Source organism: Lepidochelys kempii, chromosome 1, assembly GCF_965140265.1.
Source record: "Lepidochelys kempii isolate rLepKem1 chromosome 1, rLepKem1.hap2, whole genome shotgun sequence".
NCBI classification, from domain to species: domain Eukaryota; kingdom Metazoa; phylum Chordata; order Testudines; family Cheloniidae; genus Lepidochelys; species Lepidochelys kempii.
Genome location: NC_133256.1, coordinates 165492765 through 165509315, shown reverse-complemented (window position 1 = coordinate 165509315; position 16551 = coordinate 165492765). Strand labels below are relative to the sequence as shown.

Sequence of the window (16551 nt, the reverse complement as noted above, 5' to 3'; positions counted from 1 at the left end):
AGTCTAGTGGGCAAATGGTAAATACTCTGGAGCAACCAATGTGTATTTGCAACAAGAACGCTGATGACTCCAGATCAGCTATTTGCCTCCCACTGTAACATAACTCATTCCTGCCAACATTACATATCCAAAAACACAGTATCTAATGGTTTGGGGTGCCCAGTTTGAGCTATTTTAAAGAGTCCTGGTTTGTGAAGAGCGAGTGCTCAGCACTTTCTGAAAATCAGGCCCCTTTATAATGTTTCAGATTAGGCACCCAAAAAGGGAGGGACCCAAAATCACTAATCACTTTTGAAGAGCTTCATCTGTGTCTTTATTCCTGCATGTAAAGTGGACACTGTGCTCACCTAAACAGATTCATGATTTCTAGCAGGCCAAATGTCAGGTATTTAAATACAAGTATTTCCTTAAAGATGAACAATGTGTTTAAAAACAAGAAAAGGGAAGATGAAGAACTAAGTATATTTTTCTATCCTGAATTCCTCTAACAGCCAGAGTAAGAGAGGCCTTCAGGGCACAATTCTTCCCCTGCCATGTCTTCATTTCTACCTCCCTATCAGGTAGGGTGACCAGATAGCAATTGTGAAAAAATGGGTCAGGGGTGGGGGGTAATAGGCGCCTATATAAGAAAAAGTCCCCAAAAGTGGGACTGTCCCTTTAAAAAAGGGACATCTGGTCACCCTACTCTCAGGAAGCTTTTGATCTGCTGTAATGCCCCAGAATGCATCACTCAGTGACATCACAGTTCCCCACGGAATTCAGCTCTAGAGGCTCAGGAAATGACAGTTTATTATTCTATAGCACAGTTTTGCAGATTTTATAGAGGGAGAGAGTACAGATTGTTACAGTAGCTATCGTATTTCCCCATGAAATCTGTGCTATATAACAAAATAACCCACCCTACCTAATCCCCTAAAATCCAGCCCCATACTCCAGTGGGGCTCCAGTGATACCTGTGATTATACATAATAATGTCATCTGGGGCCCTGCAGTTGTGCAAGAGCCACTCAGCATAATTCCGTGGGAGCTGAAATGAAGTTTCAAGCTAGATAAGTGTCGATTGCCTGGATATTTGAAACATTGACCCATAACAATCTATTTAGCTAAAACATATTTGCCTTTACATGACATGGTAATTGGGAAGGTTTCCCAACCAGGGAATCCCTCATGGGAAAAAAAGGATCATCAGTCAGAAGCAAAGCTTCTTCACAAGCTTCTTGGGTGTTCCTTCCAAGATGCAGGATACTTAAACACTTCTTTTGTGAAAGAAGGAGTGTAAGAGGTATGGCAAGTATGACTTGGGGGAAAAGTGAAAAGGACACACCCGCCTTTCAACCCTGGAGGTGAATTTCCTGAAACCTACTTGTAGGAGAGTCCCATACACAAAACTAACAATCTCTGACTGTCATTTGGCATGCAGTCATGGGTAGAACAAAGAAACCTAGGCAGATTTGTGATAAGACGCTGAGAGACTGGTTGTTTTGGTACTGTAAGCATGAATACTGTATGAGAATTGACATAACAGAATACTGGGTTGGGCATCCAGAGAACAGATATACCGAGAGTAATCGCGTTTGTCATTTGGAAAGTGGACAAGTAAGGGAAAAATAGAAGTTGAACTGTCGTTGCAGGTTTCTAGCTTCATAAAGGCAAACCTTGTGAACATTTACTTAGTTTACCTATAGTATCTGTCTTGTATCTGAAAGTCCTAACAAGCCCTCTGTCTAACACAGTGCAGAACAACCCACCTAACAATGACTTCTGAACTTGTCTGCTTGCACCATTTCTATCAGTGAAATCTTTGGGCTTTTTCATCTGAAATTGTTTTAATTTAAAAAAAAAAAGCAATTTAGTTAACAAAATTGGGCCTAATCCTCAGCTGATGTAAAACAATGTAACACTACTGAAGTTAATAGCCCTATGCTAATTTACACAAGCTCTCCTAAGAGAGTGTGCTCTCAGTGTAGTTTTCTATATTATACTCATCACCATAATAACTCAGTACACTCAATGTGAATTCAGGGTGCCTCATATCTTGTACAATTCAATTCTATATTTGAATTACAGCAATGTAACTGTACCATTGATGCATTATTAAGGGGAGAACTTTTATTTTCCAAAACAACATATTCAAAAATTGGGGCTCTAGAGAAAGCAACATGAGAAGGCAGATTTAGCTAAATTCCATGCAATGCAATAAAATTCATCACTGAAAAGCTAGAGGCAAAAGAAAATGAGCACAAATGTAAATGAAGACTCGCTTCTTTAAAAATATAAATTCACCAGCAATTATCAGGATGATGCTGCTAATCTTTTTATATAAAAGAATAAAACCGCCTCTGACTGAACTACAGCTATGTATTCACAATTGAAGGGTACAGCTGACATCTACAAGACAACAGCAGAGCTCAGCTATTTCTGTAAAGCTCCAGGAACCCAAGCCTAAACTACAGGCATGCCATTTAAATTCATAACAAAAAGCAACAGTGTGCAGTACATTTTTATGTGTTTTAAAAGAGCTGTATTGTTATGGTATTTAAATTTAAACCATTTTAACACAGCTGAAGGCTTGTTTGCCAAATGGGAAAGAGTATAGGAGAGGTTTTACATTTTCTGCTGGAGCATCAGGTGCTGATCACTGTTGGAGACAGGATACTGGACTAGATGGACCAATAATCTTATTCACGCTGTGGGAAAGTTGATCTTGCCAAACTGGGTATGATCCAACACATACTGAAGTCAATGTAAAGACTCCTATTGACTTCACTGGGGTTTAGATCAGGCCCTATGAGTTCACAGGCATTGGAGATGGGCCCAAGCTGCAAAGTTCACAGCCAGACGTAATCTTCTCAAATTTCAGAATTGGTCACACCCAGGCTTTTGGTTCAGCCCACTGGAGAGATGGGGACCAGCTGCAAAGTTTGGATCCAGACTGTCTCAAAATTTGGAACAGGAACTTTTGGATCTGGGTCATCTTTAACACCCACAGTACCACCATGTCTGTAAGGAATGTAAGCAGTGTCAGGATGAGCTCCACCCTGACATCTGGTGGTGAGGTGTGGCAAGTTGTGGAAAAGAACTTCAGGGGCCGAACTCATTTGCATAGGCACACCCACCCCGCCTAGAATGAGACCATAGCTGCCCAAATGGTCACTTTGGCTGCTGTGGGATCCCCAGCGTCTCTGTTATTGGGGCAGGAAGAATAAATTGTTATTACCCTGATTATGGGAACTGTGCTTGGAACTGTACGTGGCCTTTTGTTATGATGGAGGGATTCACCATCAACTAAGTAGCACTCGCTAGGCAAGGGTCATGGGTTCCAAAACTCTGTGAATGGAGAGAGGCTGGGGACAAGTATTAATACTTGGTGGCATGGGCCCCTTAGTGAGGGCCTTACATGCTAATTGCACTTCCTCCTCTCTCCACTGTGGAATATCAGAGCTAATTTTGATTTCATTAGAAGTCTAGTTACAGGCTGCTGAGCTCACTTTGGGCTAACAGTGCACCAGCACTGGGGCTCCCCTACTACAAGCTGAATTCACCTAAGAGCTGAAATCACTGAGTGTTGTGTTAAGTAGTGGGGGAGCCTGAAGATATACTGTGGAGCAGTTTACGGGATGGCTGGAGTGCCTTGTGGACAGGCTGGTGAAGCAGTTTGATGCGGAGCAGTTCGTGGATGGCAGGAGCTGCTTGCGGGCCGCGGAGCGGAGCGAAGGAGTTCGTGGGGCGGCTGGCGGAGCGGAGCGCCGCTTTGGAACTATGGGGCGGTCAGCTTCAGATCACGTAAGGTGCCTCTTACCCCCGTCCCATCTCCACCCAGGTTGGGAGGTAAAGCTCCGCAGATAAACTTTCGAACTCTGGGGCTGCCCTGACCAGGGACAGAGACTTTTGGGTCATTGGACTTTTGGGACTTTGGGTGATTTGGGATTGCTGGACTCAAGAACCAAAGGGAAAAGGGCATGCCCCAATTTGCTTGGGGTGGGTTTTTTTTGCTCATGGGTTGTGTTATGAATCCTGTTGGTGGTGTTTCCCCAACATAATGCCACATTGTTTCTCTCTGTTATTAAAAGGCTTTTGCTACACTCAGACTATGTGCTTGCGAGAGGGGAAGTATTGCCTCTTGGAGGCGCCCAGCGGGGGTGGTATATATTTGTCCCAGGTCACTGGGTGGGAGCTCGAGCCGGTTTGCATTGTGTTATTGGAATGGATCCCCTAGATATTGAACCCGGCCCTTGTTGCTGCCAGCTCTGACAGGCAGAAGGGTTACAGGAAGTTCTTGGGCCCCATTATGGTTTTGGTAACAACAGTGAGCAGTGTGTTTATAATGACAATATGTATAATGTATATCTGGCATGAATATTAAACATGTATAAAAGGTGTGGTTCTCCTACTGTTAAAAAGAACAGACTTGATACCAAATTTCCTTCAAGACAATCATTTCCGAGTATCCATTTTTAAATTAGATCAAAGATATGTACCCATCCCAAGATGCAGAAATCCCTGCATGCTGAAGTAAGAATTTACCCCACAGACATCAATACCAGCTTTTGTTAATTTAATCTCTCTGTGAAACCACCAAGCGATTTATAGTTTAGCAGTGCTGACCTCTGGCTTCCATTGAAACTCACCAGTGCATGAAAAGAAGATACTGAAAAGATTCCAAGACGGCCCATTGCAACTTTAGTTGGACGACTTGCGAAAGCAAGTAGCCTTTTTGGGTTTGGCAGCTCCCCTCCTTGGAGGCTAGCTAAATAACAACGATACCGAAATAGGTCCATTTGGAACTGTTCAAGGTTCTGTTCCCAAACAAAGATCTGTAAAAAGTGTGGATTGGGGAGTGGTAGGGAAGAGAAAAAGAGCACAGTAGTAAATATTTTTTTAAAAAAATAATATTGGAAAATCACATTAAATTAAATTTTCTATCAATATTGATTGCATTTCAAAGGAGGGAAAAGAAACAAAAATGATTCAAAGTTTTAAAATTAATTTAACTGATTTTTTAATTTAACAAATATTTTTGTGTCCATGGTAGAAATCTTCTCCCAAGGCAACTGCTACTTTGATTCGGTGCTAATTAACAGTATTAAAATTCCATTTTTCATTTCCTTTGTTTCCCAGGATTCTCTTCTGAATAGCTCCTAAGAGGCAGTTTTTATACATCAAGGACAATAGATATGAGAAGACCAAAAAACCCAATAAGATTCCACAAACAGAGTCCTGGCTCTTCATCATCATCAGTAGTAGTTTAAAAATCAATGAAGCTTGGTGTTGTATTTGAAAAAGAAGTGAGGTACACTGGAGATAATTAATCTTATCAGTGGAAGAGCCCTATAATCAGCCTATGTCAGGACTCATTTAAGTAATTCAAATCGCTGGTACAAAATATTTTCAGAGTGCTAAAAAGCCAGGAAGATAAAGGGACAGAAAAACTGATCTGTCCTCTGGTTGTGGATTTAAAGCCTTTGAAAAGAACCATTTGAACAGCAAGATAAGCATCCCCTCCCTCCTCTCACCTCTTCTCAAAGGTTTTTGCAGGGAGGGAAATCTCCTTAACTCAGCACATTAAAGACCCAAAAGCCCCCTCCTTCTATGGGTAGAATTCCAAACACATTTGGCAGCCTGGGTTAAGAGTGCTGCTGTCTAATGAAGCAGGGTCCATATGTTTGTTTCCTAAAATAAGGTGCCATTGTGACAGCAGGAGAGACATCTGCTCTAGGATTTCTGTTTCTCAAATGCAGCTAAACTGTCCACTTTAAGTTGGAAGTACAAGCAACAGAGGAGTCATGATGGCAATGCTAGCTATAAAGCTGATAAGAGAAAACAGAGAATTGAGCCAGTTTCTGAGTTCCATACTTAGATAGGCTAAGTACAGAAAAATCAATTTGTTCAATATTTAAGACTAACAGCAGCAGCATTTACAAGTCTCCAAGATATTTTATATTAATCTGTTTCAGATATACAAGCAAGATTACCTGATCAAGTATGGTCTTCTTCTTCTTGGAGTCCGTGACCGAGGACAGCTGCATTTCACCCATTTTCTTCATTTTCTCATCCATATCGATCTTCTGTTCCAGCTTTTTTATTTCAGTTTTCAACAGTTTGACTGTGTCCTCTTTGTGATGTTGTCTTGCTACCGCTGTTGCACAAGCAGAATGGATTGCAGTGATCCAATTCTCTAGTTCGGTCTGGCTAGAGGTCTGAAGAGACAGAAGGGAAAAAAAAGTCAGGATTCTCTTAAAATTGATTAGAGATTAACAAATGCAATTCTCAGGAGATTCCTCTTCCCTTGATCTCAGGAAACAAAGCCTTAAATCCACTTATAACAGAAGAAATAAAAAACTGTCATTCTATACTGCATGTGAAACAGGCCATTTTTAACTCAGCACCCTGCCTTCGGTATTCAGAATTACACATCTATCTATGCCTACCAGCTGTAGCATATTTGCTAGCAAGTGCTTAAAAATTACCTTCCTTGGCTTTTGTAATGCTACAATAATTTTTTAGCATTAAATGAAATTTTTTTAGACTGCAAATTCCTTGAGGCAGACAACATGTCTGTCCTAACAGCGTGGAGCACATGGTTGGCATGCAACAATTAATAATAAATCAATGAAATAATACGTGGCCATAGTATCAGCTTATAGTGTAATACAAGAGCAAAGTATAACTACTTCGAAATGAAGATCTCAAAGCATTTTATAGTTATTAATAGATTCAATCCTCACAAACACCCCGGGAAGTAGGTAAGTACTATTATCAGTATATTACAGAGAGGAATGAGGACAGATAGTAGTTATCATACTATATCAAAGAGCGAGTAATGAAAGAGCTGGAAATATTAAAAGATCTCCATAACACCAATCCTGTGCCTTAACCATTGAACAATTTGCCCATCTTATAATAATACTAACAGGTGGCTGGGAAAAGACTCACTCAAGGTACTGCAGTGATGGGCAGCAGTATAAAACCCTAAGATAGCGCCTGTCTGCCTATGTCATCACTAAAAATTCCTTCAACTGTAAAAATGAAAGTAAATAAACCTTTCAAAAACAAAAGGCTTGTGAGCTTGATTCTCAGTCAGCCCTGTTGCACCATGATGGCAGTGTAACGGAGACTTAAGATGCCAGCAACCTGAAAATAAAATGTTACATGGTACCAGTGTTCTTTTGTTAATAGATGACCAAATTTCCTCTCCCTATTCTCTCTTTTCAGTTTTCTGTTGGTTTTATTACAAAGTATTATGATAAATCATTAGAAATGTAAGTTTCTCACACAAACAATAAAAGCTAGAGAGGTCCAGTTTACATGCACATACTTCCCCTCTTGCTTATTTTTTTCTGGTCCATTTTCTTTCTATTGATCAGAATGCATGTTTCATTGGACTTGCTACTATTCTAATCTGGAAAATATGTCACCATATATTTTCCCCTACTTGGAGGGATCAAAGAGACAAGGTAGGTGAGGCAATATCTTTTTATTGAACCAGCATCTCTTAGTGGAAGGGACAAGCTTTTGAGCTTCAGGTCTGGAGAACGTAACCAGAGTGCCTGAGCTAAATATGAGGTTGGACAGATCATTAAGCACAAGGGGTTCACACAGGCTGTAGGAGACCACTTAAAATGAAGTGGGCAATTAAGGGTTAGTAGGGTGTGTTACAAATTGTTGTAGTGAGTCATGAAACCAGTGTCTCTGTTAAGTCCACAGTTTTTAGTGTCCAGCAGAGTTAAGAATTTAAGTTCCCAGGCTTGTCTTTTGAAGGTGTTGCACACGTTTCCTTTGAGGATAATAACTGAGAGGTCAGACATGGAATGATTGCTTTGCGAAAAGTGTTTTTTGTCTTCTGTCATTTTTCTGTCATTTGAGAGCATAGTGATTGTCTGATCTCACCCACATAGTTGTTATTGGAGCATTTGATGCACTGCATGAGGTACACCACGTGTTGTGATAGGCATGTGTAGCCAAGGATCTTGAAAGGTGTGTTGGAGCTACTGATCACCACAACAGTAGAGAGATGTCTGTTGTTCTGGCAGGTCTGGTACCACTTTGAATTGTTGTGTCCTGTTCTGTGGGGAGTTTGCTTCTGATGTTGAGCTTAGTGAGGGTAGGGTTTGTTTGAAGGCCAGAAGAGGGGGTTCAGGAAATATTTTTCAGGGTCTGGTCCCCATCAAGTATGGGTTATAATTGTTTGATGATACCCCATATGGGTTCCAGTGTGGGGTGGTAGGGGAAAACTAGGGATGTGGGGTTAGTTGGGGGGAAGGGTTTCTCCCCTGTATTCTTCCAGGGCATTTGGGTGGCCCATTCCATGATGCAATCTATTTTTCCGGCGTGGTGAAGTCTCTGTCTCTTCCACCAACAGAAGTTGGTCCAATAAAAAATATTACCTCATCCACTTTGTGTCTCTCATATCCTTGGATCAACGTGGCTATAACAACACTGCAAACATATCTGGAGGAATGTCAACCTAAAGAGGTCATGAAGAAGAATTATCTTGACTTAAGGCACTGGACTGGTACTCAGGGGAGTTGGGTTCAGTTCCCAGTTCTGCCACGGACTTTCTGCGTGACCTTGGACAAGTCACTTAAGGCCTAACCAAAGGCTCCCACTGATTTCCTTGGGCTCTGAATCAGGCCCTTAGTCACTCTTTGCCTCAATTCCTCATGTGAATAGCGGAGATAATATTTCCCCACCTCACAAGGTGTTGCAGGGATAAATTTATTACTGTATGTGAAACACTCAGATATTATGGTGATGAGAGCTATTTAAAATCCTTGTTTTCCCCTCTCATGTCGGCAGCTAAAATTGCAGCATTTCCCAGACTTTGGAAAGCTAAACTCACCTTCAGGAACATGAAACTAACTATACCCACCTTTGAATCCAATCTGTATTGTTAAACCCTTCTTAATTCACATAACTTTTATACACACCCTGCTGATCCCTTGCACTTGCCTCTCTCAAAGTGTGCATATCTGGGGGTAGTTGGAGGTGTGGGGGGGAATGCTGGACAAGTGTATGTGACAGGGGTGCTGTTTCATGGAAGTCCAGCATTCTAATTTGAGATTTTTATTTTATAGCTAAAGAAGATATTTCAAGTACTCCTTTTTCATCCTTACAAAATAAAACGTAAATCACCCTAACCCCCTTACTAAGCCCTCACTAATTTACAGCATATTGTAAAACAAAGTTTTATAGTCAACTATATGTTGTAAGAGACTCAATAGACTTCATTTGCATGTCAACCTTTAACAGTAATCAAATGAGTATTTGTCTTGTGGCTAAAGGACCTGTGAATAGCATACAACCTTGTTCTAATTAAGCCTACTTATCCATAAATATCACCACCATCTGTTTTCTTGAGCCACTAGCAATGAGGAAGAGGAAGACTTCCTCTTCCTAATCCACCAGAGGTTATCATTATTTGCTAAGGACCTTATCCAATTTTCATCAATATCAATGAAAAGATTCCCAAGGAGGCCCAGTTCAGGAAAGCAATTAAGTATATTCTGAATCCCCCTTTACTTCTATGGGACTCAAAGGTGTGTTTAAGATTAAGCATATGCTTACATACTTTCCGGAACAGGGTTGATTTCCCGAGTTCCCAGAAGCTGGATCAGGCCCATATTGAGAGAATTAATGTTATACCTCTTTCTTCGTCCTCTATTGATACCATAGAAATTGTATTGCATTTCCATGTTAAATCTAAACAAGCTCACAGCAATCTACTCAGCTCTTATTCCCTTAGGAATTCACTAGAATCTGCCACCAATCCTGGTGATGAGTAGAGCCTAATTTGGCGAACAATGCTACTGAAATAATCAAACTGTTTGTGGAGTAAAGACTGCTAATTGAGAGTCAGGATGGCAGAAGCTAGCCCTTATTGTATAAAACCATTCTTTGTACAGATGATGGAGGAAAATCATTAAAATAAGAAAGTATGTTTTATTGTGTGATCAACTATATGGTAATCTACAGTTCAATAATAATTGTAAAGTGTCCTATTTCTCTTTTAAAATAGTATTTTAATGTCAGATTCATTTCTTGTTTGGGGTTTTTTTGTTTTGTTTTTTTGGGGGAGGGGCTGTTTTTTGTTAAGCACTTTAACTCGTTTTTTGGATACAGAACGGGCTAGTAAGCACACAGGCCAAGAGGATTGCTCTGCCTCCAGTGGAAAGGAAAAACCTTGTAAACAAGCTGCATGTATCTCAAATATATGTGGTGTTGCAAGATGCACTGAACTTCTGGTGAATGCATGCGACATCCACATGTAATGGATTTGTGTAGGCATGATAGGAACTGACTGAACAGGGAATTATAATGTAGGAGATGTCTGATGTCTCTGGACACAATGCAGTGAGAAAGGTTGTTACAAAAGGTATAATATTAAACAGTGGCTTTATGTTTTCTCTAAGCCTACAGTCTCCATTGGATAGAAATAATCTACTACAGTTCCCTAGTATTTTTTTTAAACTAAGTAATATAACATTTTGTGTTGTATGAATCTATGTGTGCGTGTTATTAGTAGCTAAGAAACACTGTTGAACAGCAATGTACATGCTCCAGCAATTCTGTGTCCATCAGATTAAGCCCTAGGGTGTCAATAACTTACAAATTATTTCCACAATTATGGCTGATTCCCCTTCCCTTTCCCCAAATCCACCACTGCATTTTCTTCTAATTCTGCTCCTTTAGAGTTACATGGATTCTATTATGTTGGAGACCAAAAAAAAAAAAGGGGGGGGGTCATAAGTCACAAGAAAACAATAATTTACTTTGAAAAGGTTCACTTTTGCTCTTTCCCATATAAAGTTACTTGAAAATCTAGTTATGACATTATGACCCAGAGCTTTTAACGAATAAGGCCTTGAGTTGCCACAAAAGACATGTATTGAATGTGACCTTTTCTGTATTTAGCCTCTACTGGTATTAATTTTACAAGAAGGAAGGTTTTCCAAAAGAAATGCAAATGAAAGATTTTATACTTATGTAAATAGATCTGATGGTGGTGGTGCTTCACAGCTTATTTAATTCATGCTGAGGCTACATACTACTGTATTTGCCCCCTGGATGGAAGCACGCCAAGATGACAAAAAACACCTCCTAAGAGAAAGCATTAGGGAGGGGGAGAGAAATCAGCGAAGAAAATCAAATATTAAGGATTTACATTCCCAAATTGTCACTAGACAAAAAAAAATTCACTGAATGAGAAAATCTGCAACAAAAAGCTAGACTTATAAAGTGACAAGAGTGTAGCTGGGAAATGACTGCTGAATGCAGGATGGCCATTCCATTTGGTAAAAAAAAGAATGTCAGATCGTAGCTAACAGGAGTTTTTGGTGTGAAAGGAATGCTGGATTGGACCCCTAAAAACCAATCAGAGTAACAAAGTCAGTTGAAAGGTAGAGCTATTTTTTAAATTAGATCAGCAACTGGCCTTTGTATAGTTTTAGGTTTTCTTTAAACGGCTAATAAACTATAAACTGTTAATAAAGCAGAAAAGTATCTGATTTTAACATCCAAAATCTGCAAGACATTTAGAAACGTGGTATGCACGGAGCTAGGAAAGTGAAATGTTCAGCCGAGTCTGTTGTGAGTGGTGTGGGATTCCACACTGTGAACTGTAATGAAAAGAACCTGTGGACCTCCAAATATTTCCTGCTAATTCACACAACTCATGCTCATGTAAATTTCTCAGATCTTTCTGTAAGGTCCCATCTTCAATTGCATATCTACTGTGACGGGAGATTGTGTTTTAGCCATGGGCATAGTTTGGGGAGTTCAGTTGGGTGTTGCCCCCCAAAACGCAAGCCTGAGGCAGGTACAGAATTTGCCACTCACCCCGCCCTCCCAAACGCGTGGCCCCAGTGGCCTGACTGGAGCTGCCCTCCCAAATACGGAAGTCAAACTACACCTATGGTTTTAGCCTTCTAGGGCACTATATACTGTAGCTTGGTCTTGCATGTGGAGGTGGGAGCAAACCGTGTTATAACCACAGCACTAAATTGTTAGAACTAATAAACTAAATAAATAGAACTAATAAAGTTCTGGTTTTCATAGGGCTGCAAAACCATTTGCTAACATGTTACCAGTTGACTTTAAACTTATCTACACAAGCAGAGAGCACAGCGTGTTATAAAATAGTAGACTTGGGAGTGCACAAGGGACCTGAATTTGATGTCAAGCCGCCTCAGGGTTGTTTTCTCTACATAATGAATGAATGCTACTGAGCAGGAACTCCAGCCTTTCTACTCGCCTAGAGTGAAGTCCTGACCCCACTGAAGTCCAGGGGAATTTTGCCATGGATTTCAATGGGATCAGAATTTCACCCTGGTCTGCAAGATGAACAAAAAAGTTAAAAAGAACAATTCTGTGTAACCCAAGAACAGAACGAACCTGAAAGAGAAATGCATCCCCAAGGGAATTACTGAGGCAGAAAACAAAGTCTTTCTTTGGGTGCTCGGGCACTGCTTGCACGATACTGTTTTCCACCCAGACAGCGTGCTTTGGGATACTGTTGTGGTCTATTCCAGATCTGCCATCACTCTCATAGAAGAATAATGTACATCCTAGGAAAAACACGAGAAAGACATTAGCAAGCAGCACATTTAAATACCATAAAACCACATCTATTCAACGCTTTGTTGCAAAAGAATGTAGCACTAATACTCTGAGTCCTCCAAAAATGAAAATTAAATCAATATATACTTGGGCAGCTATAGCAATGCCTTTTTATGGATCTTCCATACTGACTACTTAAAATCTATTGGTCTGGTAGGAGACATCAGAAGGAAGTTTTTCAGTACGTACCATCCAGTTCCAAGTAACACTGATGTCAGTCTTAAAGGTAAATCTCTTTCCCACCTACTGACAATGTACTGCTCTGCATTTGGAAACATGGGTGAAATGCTTAAAAGTGCCTTTCTACCTATATTTGCTTCCAACCATACTTTATTGCAATAGTGTTAGCACCTTTGGTACAAACTCTCACATGCCTTTTTTTGTTTCTTTAAAAACACTGTATTCACCATTTAATTTTATGTCCTATTTCTCTTTCCAGAACCTGCCCTCATTTCTGCCTTCATTCAGGACAATGAAGAGCTTCTGTCAGGCACAGCAGTGGCCTGTGAACTGACAAGCATTGTCCCAGGAAAGCTAAGCTGGGACATGCTCCTCTCTCCACCCACCAAGCAACCAGCTTGAGAAAAAAGAATGGCAGGATTCAGAAAAAGAGCCAATGCAAACCTGCTCATGAGTAAGGTTGGTGTGTATGAGCCTTTTTGGAGGAAAGAGATGGTGGAAGCAGGAATTTGCATGTGGATAGGCCTTGCGCTACATCAGTTGGACCTGACTCCTCGCATCATCAAAAGCCAGCAATACCATAGAATGAATTTAGTGAATATAGCTACCCATAAACTACAGTGACACTAAAGGATACGCTTAGACCATTGCTAAGAGAGATCATTCCATCAACATACTCTTTCTTCTTCCACCCTCAAATGTGAAGGTGCTGGACAACAGCCTTGGAGATGTGGATTATTCACAGAAGCAATACGTCACAAGCCAAAGGGTATGAGAGGATACTTCATTCACCATTCAACTCTTGGCTTCACTGCTGAGATTGCCAGCGAGGGTGCCTCTCTACCCTGCCTGCTCAGCCCCGATAGTGCACTGCCCCAATAGTGCACCCAGGGCATGCTGTGGGATGTCCATATTCTAACATCGTTTGGGTTATTATTGTTGTTGTTGGGTTTTTTTGTCTGTACCATGGATGGAAAAATACAGGTAGAGATGGAAGCTGTGAACACAATTCTCTAAGGTGGCTCTGTAACCATGTTGCCCTATCAGTGTGACAAAAATTAAAAACCCCAGTGTCAGAAGGTGGACTCCCCTCAGACTGCCAGACTACTGTGATATGGCACAGTTAGCCTTATAGAGTAGACAGGCCATCAGGGAAACCATTGCCCTGCTTAAACTGGCTTGCAACTACTAGTTACTATGTTTCCTTGAAGGCAGGGATCAAGGTTTTTTTAATGAATAAGTGAAAAAATAGATTGGACTGAGTTATCCCCACTGAAAAAAAATTAATGAACAAAAACAAAAACACCTTGTTCCCCTGCAATGTTTTAGCTATTGATCAATGTGTTATCAACATGGAGGAAAAAAACCCTGTGCATTTTAGGTGAAGACAGACTATAACTTACAGGCTTCATGCAAAAAATCTTTACAATTTTCAGGCAAAATATAGTTAGTCTGTAACTCCAGGATTTCTGCAATTTCTGCTACTATTCAATATTATGTAAACATTTTAATTTAATAATGAAATCTCTAGTCTTTTCTGTTGAAAAGTGGTCAGAATGAAAACTGATGCACGGTGAAAACTGATGCATGGTTACCCCCTTAACCCAACACTGCAGAAAACTATTTGCAGCCAAACACTAGCAGCTGTTAACTACAAAGCTTAGTTTAAATGCTACATTATTAAGCCACACCAATCTAAGACACAAACATTTGACTTGAGTCAAAGCACTTTAAAGTAATATTGCCTTTATGCTCATCCTTCCCCTTTTTCCCCCTCCCAGATGGCTCTTTGTTTAACAATTCTTCACAGCCAGCCTTTCCTGTCACACTGCCTCAGCTAGAAGGAGATTAGGGGTTCTCTCCGCTCCCTCAGCCATGGAATTTCTCTTCTTTTATTTCCCTAACCTACGTAACAATTGCAATGAAGGGCTGGCACTCACAATTTGTTTTTAAACTGCTGCTACAAACATTGGAACATGCCACCTGGCAAGAGTTGTGGAGTCAGAACCTATTCTTCATCTCTGGAGCTCAGCAGGTACCTTTCCAATGGCTAGTCTCTAAGGGCCAGTCAACATAAAAAAAGCAAAACTAGTCAGGGAACCTAGTTACAACATGGTTTTCCCCTTGACCTGGTTAAAACATGGTTCCATTTTGTACACAAGACTTGGCCATGCAAAAACCTTTGGTAGTCCTACCTACATTATGAAATAGAGCTGTGTTGTTACCAGTCCCCTGACAATTCTACTCGTAGTGTACACAGGCTCTTACAGAGCTGGGAAATGGATGACTGAGTCCAAATATGAGCTTGGTTTCTCCACTTGGCTGTTTAAGATGATTGCGCAGAGATTCCCAGAAGGCTACTTTACAGATCCAATTTTAACCTAGTATGCCCGTTTCTTTATTATTGTTATTATTTATTTGTATTATAGTAGTACCTAGAGGCCCCACCCGAGATCACCACCCCATAGTACTAAGTGCTGTACAAACACACAGTGAGACAGAGCCCTGGCCCCGAAGAGCTTACAGACTGGTAAGGACAGAGAAATGGTAGTAGGAGAAAAAGACTCACAGAGGTCTTTCCAAAGGTCACAAAGCAGGTGTCTGAACCACAAATAGAACCAAGGTCTTCTGAATCCCAGTCCAGTGCCCCATCCACTAGGCCACACCTGCTGTTCCTGTTCATACTATTCAAGGCCTTGTCCGTACTATGAGCTAAAATTGTACTACAGTTATTTATATTCTTACAGCATGCAGAACCCTCCATCAGGATCAGCACCCCATTGTGCTAGGCACTATACAAACATATACGAAGACACAGTCCTTGCCGCCAAAGAGCTTACCACTGACTGACAGCTGTCACACGGTGGGTACTAGCTCAGTTCTAGCACCAACTCCATGATCACAGCAGACAGGGATTTAGTTTATAACACTTTTATAAACATGCTTTTCAGAGAAAAAGCACGCTGGTCGGGGAAGCCACGCTAGATCCAAGGGTTGCTAGCATGATTTTAAGCACAGTACAGACTCTGCCTTAGAAGCAGCACAGCAACTTGATTTTGACAAAAGCACATACCACAATTGTGAGTGAGGGAGTGGCCATTAAAAAAATCCCCAAAGAAAATCAGAAACATTCTCTGATACTTCCCTACTAATTTTACAATTTTTTCCAGTGGCTTTTGGTAAGAGGGCTACTGGCATAGATTTTTGTTTCATAATTTCTTTTTTAAACAAGCATAAAAGAAACACTCATATTGCCATTTGGTAGACGGGCCTCATCTATTAAATGTGTAATCAAAGATTTCACTCAATTTAATAAAGACATTAAGACAATAAAGACATTTAAAGAAAGACATTTCTTACGTGTTGTAATGATGCTCACTTTGCAATATGGGAGCACCCCGTTAAATAGAGATCTGATGTTTATATTCCTGTATAATGTCTCTTTAAACAAGAGCTCACTGTTGTAATGATTATTGTTTTGATTCCTATAGTTACATGGCAAGGATTTGTAACCCTGTTAATTCCACATAAATAAATAAATAAGTAGTTTAAAAACAAAAAGTCAGCATTCAGGTACTTGTTTTGGATAGAAAACACAAAGAATTACACCTTAAGGCCCCAATTTTGCAGTTAGCTGTATCTGGGCACAGAGGTGTGCCCAAGTGGTGCTCACTGAGGGATCAGAGCTGAACTTTGCATGTTGATAAAAACATTTAAAAATTAAATCAGATCAAAGCCTCTAGATTTTGATGCTAT

General features: G+C 40.5%; 1 protein-coding gene across 11 annotated transcripts in view; it reads right to left on the bottom strand.

Moving 5' to 3' along the window:
- TIAM1 (TIAM Rac1 associated GEF 1) overlaps positions 1–16551 on the bottom strand; it is a 264451-nt gene that overhangs the window by 69049 nt on the left and 178851 nt on the right. For all 11 annotated transcript variants that reach the window (XR_012161161.1, XM_073362431.1, XM_073362486.1 and 8 more), the window contains 3 exons: positions 12391–12563; positions 5973–6197; positions 4629–4814 (listed from right to left, as the gene is read on the bottom strand). Coding sequence is in view for 10 of the 11 variants with exons in the window: in XM_073362431.1 (XP_073218532.1) it covers positions 4629–4814; positions 5973–6197; positions 12391–12563 (584 nt within the window). In the remaining variant the exon portion in view is untranslated. The remainder of the gene's footprint in view (positions 1–4628; positions 4815–5972; positions 6198–12390; positions 12564–16551) is intronic.